General features: G+C 40.3%; 1 protein-coding gene across 1 annotated transcript; it reads right to left on the reverse strand.

The window, feature by feature from the left end:
• Positions 1-1,299: 1,299 nt before the first annotated feature.
• On the reverse strand, positions 1,300-11,699 carry LOC110063392 (solute carrier family 25 member 3-like). The gene is made up of 8 exons (XM_020770369.2): positions 11,460-11,699; positions 8,191-8,318; positions 7,140-7,319; positions 5,417-5,598; positions 4,469-4,585; positions 4,048-4,103; positions 2,474-2,584; positions 1,300-1,739 (listed from the first exon to the last, which is right to left on the reverse strand). The coding sequence occupies exons 1-8, from the start codon at positions 11,590-11,592 to the stop codon at positions 1,564-1,566; spliced, it is 1,083 nt and encodes a 360-aa protein (XP_020626028.1). The 5' UTR covers positions 11,593-11,699; the 3' UTR covers positions 1,300-1,563.
• Between the last annotated feature and the right edge of the window lie 318 nt (positions 11,700-12,017).

Genomic DNA, 12,017 nt, shown 5'->3' on the forward strand with positions numbered 1-12,017 from the left:
CAATGACAGTGGTGTGTTGAATTTACACCACGGCTATTACACCACGATAATGACGTCAGGGTGGTTGTCTCGTCACAACCCAGTATCACGTGGTACAAATCAGCCAATCAGAAAATCCGAATTCGTACAGTGTATGAAAGTTGGATAATAAAGGCTGATAAACCACTTGGGATGTTTGAAGAACGCTCGAAGAATTCGTAAATCACGAGCTGCAGGTTCGTGATTCACGAATTCTTCTCGTGTTCTTCCAACATCCCAAGTGGTTTACTTGTGATCTATTGCCTTTATATCATAATTCGGAAGACACGCAAAATTTCCCTGACACAATAAACCATAGCTGCTTGACCAATCAGAGCGCGCATATTGATTTCATTATTATATAACACGGAATACCCGTCTCGCTCGTAATTTGTGGAATTTACAGTTTGCCGAGGCACTTTCAAGTTCGTAGATGAAACAGACTGCAAATATTAGCGTATCTTAGCATTAGAAATGTGGCCGGTAACTACTGACCGAGGTTTTGTCGATCAAGCAAGTGAAAACTCGAGAGTCCTCGTGGTTAGCCAGGTGACAGGCGAACGCTCAAAGATCAGTGCGTTTATTCAGCAATGATTGAAAATTGGTTCACTCTTTGCTGCTAACAATTCAGAATTGTCAGAAATTAGGTGCTACTCGAAAAAACAAACAAACAAACAAAGCACATGAAATTGAAAGATAAAGCATTTTCAAGGGCGTTCATCTGAAAACACATTCCAAGAGGACAGTTTTCCATTCACTTCACACCCCTCTGTAGTCTTGAAACACGATGAAACACGATGGTTATCCGATCAAGGGTCCGTCCAACAGAAGAAGAGATTATGGAAATTCTAGTTTCTCTGGGAGCCAATAAGCTGATCACAATAGTTGTCCGTAACAAGAGATCCACCAATACTTCGTCACGATACCGTGGCGCCAACAGACGCTTAGCAACCTAAGATAATATTTCTCAGCAACCTCACAACGAAGTCTGCGGGCTCAGTGGCCTCTTCCAGGCGTTTAGTTAGTTGGGCGCAGCGCGAAAAACGGCGGGCGAAAATAGGGGGGAAGCGCGTTTTCACTCGCCACTGTTTCTCGCGCTGCACCTCAACTAACTGAACACCTGGAAGAGGCTACGGCTCAGCGTGTGTGGTCTCGGGGATCAGAATTCACCACGACGGAAATAACATGAACGAAGTACAATGTAGGCTCAATTGACCTATGCCAGACCCGAGAGAGTGGCGGAAATCGAGCCCAAGTAGAGTAAGAATCAGCACATCGGAAAGTAGTAAAAGTAGCTTTACTATTGTCAAATCCAGTTGACCATAAAAACGAGTACAGCTATTCAATTTCACTACGCAAATACCACGCATCATATATGATTCAACTTCTCGCAGATCTATACAAGTGCTATACGAGATCTGCAGAGTACAGGCACTTAAATCCGGTCACTGTTCATTTCCTTAATTAATATTAAATACACGTGCGTTACATCTGGAGCTGTATTATCCACACGGGTCAGAAAAGGATAGAAAGCCGATTCAAATTTTAGGCCGCTTGTTGAGCCTGCTTCAAGAGGCGTTTCTTCTTGAGGCTCTCGGGTTCCTCTGGGGGTGGGGGACGGGGAAGGCGGAAGAACACCTTCACTGAGTCGTAGATGAACCACTGCAGGGCTGTCAGAGTACCAATCATGATGATACGAGGACCGAGTCCCTTCCACAGACCTGAAGAAGAAATTCGTTCATTATTAGAATGGTTCTCAGTCCTCCGTGAGGAAAAAAAGATGGCGGCTGTACATTTTACCACAATACTATGCGAGCCTTACACAGCCCGAAAAGTACAATATGCCATATTTTTGCAATACTTGTCCAATATTTGTCCCTGTGCTAATGACATTGTGTATGCTAGGTTTGAGGATTTTAGAACTTTTCTACACGTTTTTATAAGCGTTGTTAAAGATTTCGTGCGCTAAGAACGATGGGTAAATGTATCAGTCGCCATAGTCGCTTTTTTTTACTACAGAGGATCGAATTTTGCTTCGAATTTACATTGGTTTATCAAGTTTTCTTTTTTGTTTAATCTGACGTTTATTGGCTAATTTTCACTCTTTTTTTTTCGCTCACACTTCATTCCTAGCCAAGAGGCAAGCAGAGGTGACCAGTGATAAAGAACTTCGACTAAGGTTACGATCACGAAACTTATCAACACAAATAGAGTGCTAACACAGGAGTTTTTGGCGGGAAGAACATGGCAGCCGCCAACTGCGAGTTAAAGCGAATAAGTTACGCTGACAACAAGAAACTAAGTTCCAGAAAAGCTGAAAATCCACTTTTTACTGTGAGTAAATGGCGGTTTCCTTGACTATCCCTTTTCTGACCTAATTTTTCGCTAAAAAAAATTGCAATCAAAATCGCCTTTTAACAGGTCCATTGGTAGGTCTCTAATTAACTGTTCCTACCTTTCATTCCCAACTCACGCGCAGCTTGAATAGGCGTGCTTCCGACATCGTTATTGAGCTTGGACACCACTGTGTCAGCAGGATGAGATACAATAGCACAGAAAACACCAGCTGAGGAAAACAAACAAACAAACAAATAAACAAAAGAATGAACAAACAAACATGAAAACATGCGAGGAATTACTGCACCAGTGTTAGAGCGGTTTTTACGTAAGCATTGCAAATTATTGGTTTCGCTCTACTACACTACACGATTGGCTTACAAAAACTCAGGCCATTTTTTTCATCCAATCAGAAGTAAAACCAAAACCAATCGTGACTCGTTCGCACACGTTTTCCCGCGCTTTGTGTCAGCTACAGGTAGCGAGATGTGATTGGCTCACTGGATTGTCAATGTCCTTTGTGATTGGCTAGAGTGATTACCTTGATTTTGGTTTTATGATACTCGCATCATTGCACTCGGTACGTAATGCCAAAACATGGTAAAAAAAATAATAATAAAAAAAATATAAAAAATATAAAACTTTGGCCACGTTGTTTAACGCAAGCCACTTTTCTAAGCATGTAACGAGTTAACTGCAAATTAAACAAGTATGCATAGCTGGCAAAACGTTAAGTAAGACTTCTAGGGAATCGGCATTTAAAAAAAAAAAAATTAGTCAAGACAGTAGCCTGGGAACAGGCTCCCGGCGAGCTCTCCAAATTCTTCAGTTTCGCGCTCGTCCGCCCGCTTTGCTCGCCGAATTTTTCCCGTCCTCGCCGAGAGCCTGTTCGCAGGCTAACAAGACAGTAAAAACAGCTTCTTGTGCTTAGCAAGGTGAAACTTAGGTCGTGTTCTATTGGGGTCCACCGTTTCTGGTTGGTTGGCTTTTTTCGTATCTATTCTACAAAAACCGTTTTCGGTTGGTTTTGTTGTTAAACTTTTTCAACCGGCCTCAAACCAGATTGAAACGGTTGAAAAAGCATTTGCGTGATTGTGTCGCGTGATAGTAGCTCGCGTAAGGACTATTCCCAGCAGCTGTTGCATCGCAGCCGAAAACGGTTGGAAAAGTGTTCAATCGAGAAACGTCAACTGTATCAATCCAAACCGGTCGCAGTTGAAACGGTTGATCCCAATAGAACACGATCTTAGCTCTGCCCAGATTTAAGAAATTAGAGGAGACTCAATGGGATGCAAGTCTACACCTAAAGCCCAACCTCTGTCACTTTGCATTGGTAGATCTGGACAAGGGGACAGTACAGGAGACAAACATCTTGCCCAGAAACATGACACAGAGACTTGCCAGGGCTAGAGCCTGGACAAATTGATTTGAAATCCACTGCACTAACCATGTTTCTTCTGTGCCAACCATTCATAAGGAATATAATGGCAGTCGGTTATCACGAAGAGGGGCTGAGTTTATGTATTACACTGAAGACAACTAAAAATTGTTACTGTGTGTTATGGAAGGTGCCGTGGTCCCATGGTTAACCAGCATCTTGGATAGCAAATCAAATACTTTGGGTTCAAGCCCTGGTCAGGGACACTGTTGTGTTCCTAGGCAAATAGCTATGATATTTTTACAAGTACATACCAATGTAACCAGCTGCAAATGTGACAACAAGTTGCTCAGGTTTGGAGCACTCGCTCCTGCAAGAAAATACACACATTCAATGTACTCTTTGTTTATTCTCAGAATGCTGAAAAAGTTCAAGTCTGTGGATAAAACCCTAGTGTGGGACCATTCAAATGAAAGCTATTGAGCAGTACTTTCACGTGGTACTGTTTATTATGCTGTGCTACAGGTGGTTCTAACTTCTCTGTTTGTGGATGAAACCCTAGGGTGTGACAATTCAAATGAAAGCTAACCCTAACCCTGAACAAGATCTCTCTGAATCTTTTCTTTTCTATTCCACCTTCAAGAGAAAAGGTTACAAGTCACCAGCTTGAAAACCTAATTCTTCTTACATAACCGACACAGTTTCCAGTCTTCTAATCTGTGCACATTGACTCACCTTGGCTTGGGTACAACGTGTTTGTACAGAAACTCAACAGTGCGCTCAAAGCAAGCAAACTTCATCATGGTGTATGGAATCTGTCTCATCCACAAGGGAGGAAGGCCTTTGTAGAACCTGATAATGAACGAATGCGAAATCTGCCATTAGGAATTAAGCTACAAATGTAGAACAGCTTATCAACCTTGGATTCAGGAATGTTATCTCCTTGAAAACTGAACAGTTTTTCAAGAACAAATAATTATTTACACTTATCTTTGATGCCAAACGCATTATACAAATTACATTTATTTTTCACATCTTTATTCTATTTCCAAACAATTCAGTGATAAATGCAAAATCGTTTTCCAGTTCACTGTAATGAAATGAAACATTTTTTTCCACAATTTTTGAAAAAGAGGACACCCCTATCATGTGCAGCAGATTTTCCAAAATAAATTTCCGTGAAATTCTGTTCCATATCATTAAGCTCCATGAAAATTTCCAGACTTGAAGCTGTTTATTCTAGGCAATTTCTGTACCTACTTACTCAGACACAAGCTGCAATACATGTATATACAAAATTTTGGTCACATGGAGAGCTCCAAAAATCAAAGTTATTCAGTTGCCATCGAATGATCTTGCACATGTATACATCTATACACGTACAGTATAAATTTGAAAACTTACAATGTAAGGATATCCTTGTCTAAACCCCAGTTGTGGTTGGATCATGGCATTATCATCATATGACATATGTACGTATGCAGACCAACCACATGCAAAACTATTTCATGGATTTTAAACACTGATACCATATTGTTTCCATTATCGACAAATGGGTTTGATTTCCACCCCTCTGGTGAGTTTGGTTTGCATTCTCTTCCCCTCCCCTCCCCTCCCCCGCAAAGAAAGAGACCTTCAAGGGAAGTTCCCAAAGGAGCCTAAATTAAAAGTCAATCAACATACCCCCTGATTCCCTCCTCTGCCCACAGCTTGGGAGCTCCCTCTCGCAGGGTGTTGGCCCAGCCAGGCTGTGTCTGGATACGGACTTTAACAGCTTCCATCGGAGCCAGGGCAATGTCGGCGAAGAACTCTGCACTAGCTGATGCGGCGAGGTACAGAGAGGTTCGGAACAGGTAGCTCTTTTCCTGAAAAACAAGTTTAGATATTACACTGTATGAACATGACCCTGTCAAAAGGTCAAAACCTTTAAAGGAGAAGATGACTCCAAAAAGCTTACTTTTTTGTCTTGACCTGTAGCAAGTACATGTAAACATTGAGCTTTTCTACTCACCAAAGTTTCAGTCTCTTAAGTGCCTGCTATCCTAAGAAATTCATCTCAAACGAAGACCAAATTTCAACTTTGGAGGCGGCTATCATTTTCAGAGTTTGGAGCATGTTTGGCTCAAAATAATATGGCTCAAAAACAGCCATAACCCAGAGTGGAGGTTAAAAGGCTTGTCAGAAGCCATTTGGACAAACGCTCGGAACAACGTCACGCAAATGCAACCTGGTTGCTGAATACTGTTCAAAATGGCGGCAACAATGTCAAATTTTGGGCTTCTTTGGAGATGAATTTCATGAGGAAAACCTGCACTTTAGAGGCTGAAACTTTGGTGAGTAGCTTAACTTAGTGGGGGGGGGGGGGGGGGGGGGGGTATTAGCATTGACAGAAATTATACATTTTTTGGAGTGACCTTCTCCTTTAACAATTAAGACTTTCTTTATATCTAATTGTTTAGTTTTGTAAGGTATTAGTACATGTATAATTATACAGGTGTATATACTATTACCATGTATGAGCACTACATGTATTCAACAATGAGATTTTCAGCTTAAGATTTCTACAGTACCTTGTGATAGGTTTGATGAGGGAATAATCTAATTGTTATAGAGTGTAAAAATCAACTAGTCACTCAAAAGTTTAGCTGAATTCTCTTAACAGACACTTGAAAACCCCCAAAAAAGGCTGCCATTTTGTTAACCACTGCTAGGAAACTCACTGTCTACAATGGAATTGGTATTGAGTAGTGTAGCCAATTAGAGAACAACAATCCTTAAGGAAGGCTGGTAGATTTATAAATAAAAAGGATATAATATTGGGTTAAACATGCACAGGGTTCTGATGCCATGAACAAGCCCCGCAGGTTAGCAAAATGAGTCTTTTCCAAATTCTGTCATTGTGCCTCCACAAAATCACTTTGACAGTTCACATACATGTATCTTCGTCTTGATGTTCTTGGAGCATTTTGTGTACTTGTAAGCAAATAAAGGCTTGATTTTGGTACCATTTCTTCAAAAATGCAGCGAAATAACTGTCAGTGATCAGTGATAGGGTCTCTTTTAAAACACTCAAAACTTGCAAAAAGCTGTGCCCTTATTCAACCATAAACACCAGAAGCAAATCACAAATTCTTCCTATAATTAAAATTCCATCTGTTATGGGGACAAGGAAATTTGGTAGTTATCAAGGAAATCTAGATCTACATGTAGTTATGTTCTAAAGGGGAAAATAAAAGGTGATAAGTGCAAATAATTTCACATTCATTTATCATGATAACTCAAATTATTCTCAATACTTCTACATGTACTGTAGTGACAAGAATTAGAAAAATTACAGAGCAAACTGGTTTTTATCAATCATCTTGTTAGAAGCATGTAAAAGTACTAGACACTAAATTATGCTTACCTCACCAAGCATATTACCATAAAGGATCTTAAATACTTCATAGAAGCCAAACTTGCACAGCCCCTGCATAGAATAACCAATAAAAGTCGGGGCCCAACCCTTGGAGAGTCCTCGTAATCCATCTTCTTTTACTGTGACTTTGAAACCTTTCACAATGTTACCATACTTCCCTGGGTCCACCTGAAAAGATTCAATAATTATAATGGTTTGATGGTTTAGCGAATCTTAGCGGATTCTCGCCCCTTCCCCTACCTCCCTCTTGGTTGCTGGCCTCTAGATAAGTATGGGTCAGGTAATTTGTTTCCACTGATTCATTCAGTGTGATGGTGCCAGAAAGCGGATGCATTTGGGGGTGGTTCTCGCCTCCAGGGTTGCCATGGATACCTCCCCTTTGGCTTATGGCTTCTGCTCCCCGCTAACCTTTCAGGCACCAGTTCCCAAGCTCATCTATGTGTGATGAGTTTAATAGCCGATATAACGCACACTCTGATTGGCCAATTGCAGGGCATTATTCTCCCGTAATGCTCACGGGCTGATTACGGCCTGCAATTTAACTAAAGGAAAAAGCCATACATATGATAAACAACTTATTGACCTCAAACATTTGGTCTTTATGGGAGGGCAAGGTATTGGTCTGAGTTTTTCCTGTAAAGACCTCACTCTTGGTTAATGTTAAGCTCTAATTAAAATAGCAGTTTCAACAAGCAGTGCCAGCCACTGGTAGGAGTGTAAGGATTCACAAAATACTTTGCTTTCTTTTTCATGCTTAGAAGTAATGACAAGTTTCTGTGTGTGACACACGCAAGACTCCATGTAAGTCCTGCATAGCAATTTTCACCTGTCACCAGTACTTACGGAGAACCCTGCTTCATTCAAGTGTTAATGGTCTTGTGTAGAGCGTTGTATGTATATAAACGTCACATAGTTCAGTTTATACATGTAGCAAGTAAATAAAAATCAAAGGATCCCCTAAAGTTGGCTTTTCCCTGTCCACAATGCCATATTTTCAAGTGACAGATATTTACATCCATTTAAAAAACAGGATATTCACCTGAATTCTGCATTTGACGAGATCAAGTGGCACGACGGCAGTATGAGTAAGACCACAGCTTAGGATTCCACCAAACCCACAATATGCGTAATATGTTGCACTGCCAAACTCACAGCTGTACTGGTCACCTACAGAAGCAGAGACAATGGAAAAATACTCAGACATATGGAGTCTTCACTACAATGGGATGTAAAGACATTATTCTCTTTTTGTACATCCAGAAAAATTTCATACTTGCATCCCTGATTAAAAGAAACCTTTTAGCATATGTAAACCTTTTTAGTAGAAATAAATGGTGTTGTTATTGTTGTCATGTTTTTAGCTGTACGAGTCAACTCGTCAAAATTCATTGAGTTTTAGAGGTGAATTTTTAGCTTTAAAGTAGATTTACCAGCTTTTGGTTGTACAAAATTAACAAAAGATCGAACCCAACTAAAAGTGCCACTCTGCTATTATATATGACGCCAGACTCACTGAAAGGACTTCACAGTCTGTGTGTTGTACATGCTTTCCCTTCGATAACAGTTTAACCTACGTAGTAGCAATTTCCTTTCCTTTTCCAGGCAGAGAGATCGAGCAAGTGAGCGAGCAAGCAGGCAAGTGATGGAGCGTGCCTGGGGTGAGCAAAAAATTGGGGAGAGGTGGGGAGGGGTTAACGAGAAGGGGGAGGGGTGAACAAGAAGGGGGAGGGGTGAACGAGAAGGGGGAGGGGGTGAACGAGAAGGGGGAGGGGGTGAACAGGAAGGGGGAGAGGGTGGAGAGTAAAAGAATCACCTGCAGTCAATCCCAAACATTTCACCGAACTTCGTTCGCCCATGAACAGGGAGCAATAGTGCAATCTGATTGGTTAGTAGCTCATCAATCAAAACATGAACAGAAATTTGACATTTATGAATAATACAACATCCAGAACACAACAAGATCAAAATATATACTGTATAGCCCAGTCCAAGGAAGCGTTCAAATTTTCTGTTCAGGAAATGTTGAGAGATCTTTCACAAACGGCAAACACCTCGATCTAAAATGAGAAGAAGCTAAGAAGTAGTCCGTGGACAGGATGTACTTGCAATCCATTTATCAAATACTTGTGGGAGTCTACATGGTTACCGCTGTTATCTCCATGTTGGTTTGCAGAGTTTGACATCTCTTTTCAAAATTTGCCATGTGCTAATATTAACTCCAGTATACATGTCTAAAGTATACCTTTTAGCTAGCTAGAAGCAACAGTATGATGAAAGTGGGGAAAGGAAAACTAAGAGGCTTTGACAAATATCATTACTTTAATTTGGAATTTTGTGGTGCAACAAATTTGGCCTGATCAACTACTACATAAATCAAACATACACTCCTATACCAAAGACTTAAAGATGCCAAAGATCATTGTAGATATTGTACAGTTGACTCGACAAAAACAATTACGCAATGATGCTTTTCCTGTCAAAACAAGTCAGTCTGCCAAAAATTAGCTCGATCCTGCAAAAAATAAAAATCAGCCCAAAATGCTATACACGCCCTTTTTGTACAAAAGCCTTCAATTATTTGCTAAAAATAAATCGAGTCCCTAGTTTAACCAAAGATGATACCAAGGTTAAGCAAAACCACCAAAATTTTGAATTTCTATCCATCCCTATTTATAGTCCTGTCAAATTAACTGTCACTTAGCTTAAATAACCGTATGCATAGGCAGGATTCTTGTTTTCCAAAATCCCTCAAACTAAGTACTGGATGTGGTTCCGATACAAAAGGATAGCAATTATTTAGACTTTCAGTAACATATAAAGACAGAGGGTGTATCTTGGGACAAAACAAAAACCAAAAACCAAAAACTAAATTACATGTATTTTATAGTTCTGTGACCAATGCAATACATCTGTTTTCCGTGGCTTGTGGTTGAAGATCTTGCTTGTGATTGGTTATAACAAAAGATACATTCCAGACATATTTTAGGTGTTCACAGTTTTCTGAGTTTGACTGTATAGGTGTGTTTTGGTTCTAAGTACAGAATTTTGCTGTCTAGAAGAAAACCATGTCACACAACACCATGTTTGCTTAAAAAAAAAAAAAACTCTCCCCTGCCCCCTAGAATATGCAAAGGGCCAAACCACAATACTAAGAAATTGTCTCTTCCTCACTCCCCAGAGGCACCTAGTACAAAATCTCTGGGAAGCGGGAGAGAGGCAATTTCTTAGTATTTTCAAAGAGCCACTTGCCTTGCCTACCCTGCAAGGGAGTTTATACTGTGTATGTGCTCCAGTCTACCCCTACGTGAAGTTAACAGAGTTAACAATGAAAAGTTTGACAGATTTCTGTTACGGTCTTTTAGAATGTCGCCATATTGTGTCCATCTGACAAAATTATTGACATCTGCAGGCCACTTTTCAATCAATCAGGAACTAGCATTTCGCTTACTTGGAGTACCTTTCCCAATATTCTAACCCCAATAGTCCTCCGTCCTACAGACTTAATTGCACTAAAATTCAACATGTCTTGGGCTTGTAAAGAAAACTCCTAGTCTCCTACATGCATTCACCCCTATTTATACACAATAACAAAACAGATTTGCTGCCAAACAAACCAATGCCGAACTAGACAAGGGGTGATCAATTAATGACTGAAAGTGGCATTAAATTCCCGACTTCTATTGACAGAAACAGGAGGAAATCAGTAAAACAAATTGGCACTGATATTCGATATTAACAATGACCCAACTAATCCTCTAATCAATAACTTGTACATAATATATTCAAAGTATTGCCGGTCAATTGCAAAGGCAAAGTCCAGATACTGGAATATACTATAACATGCCAACGAACGTATATATGCGAACTACGTCAGTGGTACACTTGTAGCGACATAACTCTCTTTAACATTGCGTAATTTACTTGTCGCGTTTTAATAAGATCGTACACAAACTGTGATTAAACTTAGCGGCACATCGCTTTTGTCTGCAGATTTGTACGGACGAACTCGGTTTACTACTTACTTGGAGTCAAGGGCACCGAAATTAAAATCTCCGTGCTGAAAGTGAGCAGTAATATTAAAATATTACCTCAATGATCACTCACATGATGCGAATAAGCTAAGCTTATATCACACCACGTCGACATCTCGTAATTGATCATCGAGCGTGTTTCAAACACATATATGCTCTTTGAAAACCACATAAGGCAAGTTAATAGCTAATGTAATATTACAATTACAAAGGACTTTTCCAAAATCGCAAGGCGAACTAAAGAACGCAAAATACAAAAAAGCCGGTTAAAACCTACCATCGGTATTCGGAGACGCCATGACTCTTGTTCGCCGCCTGGGCGCTGGAGTTGACTCTGATGAACATTTCGCTACACTGAATGGAGCCGCGAACGGACTGTTCTTTGCTGTTTCGGAAAATCTGGAAAACATCTTGTCTTTTACGGCGAAGAACGACACAAATCAGTAAATAGAATCCCCTTTACACGAGGCTCAAACCTCGTTTGATTTCCACGTTAAAGAGGAAGCCTAGAGGAATTATGGGAAATACGTAACACACGCTAATGATTCCAATAGGACCACGCATAAAAGATATTGGTGGTATCCGCATACACTGATATCTTTGGGCTCAAAAACGCGAAGGACTCGGGCGACAATAACGTTAGGAAGAAACATGGGATCACTTGCTTATTTTTTTGTAGGGCTGGGGGAATTTTTTTTTCTTAACGATTTAGCGCTCTTGTCTAATTTCTGAGGAAGCCATCAAAAGGTTCCCAATAAACTTCAATCGATCAGGGAAATGCACAAATGAGCTAAATGAAGCTTAATTATTGACTATAAAATGTTTAAGCAAGCAA

This window comes from Orbicella faveolata, unplaced genomic scaffold, assembly GCF_042242905.1.
Source record: "Orbicella faveolata isolate gen_17 unplaced genomic scaffold, um_ofav_v1 contig_48, whole genome shotgun sequence".
Lineage (NCBI taxonomy): Eukaryota > Metazoa > Cnidaria > Anthozoa > Scleractinia > Merulinidae > Orbicella > Orbicella faveolata.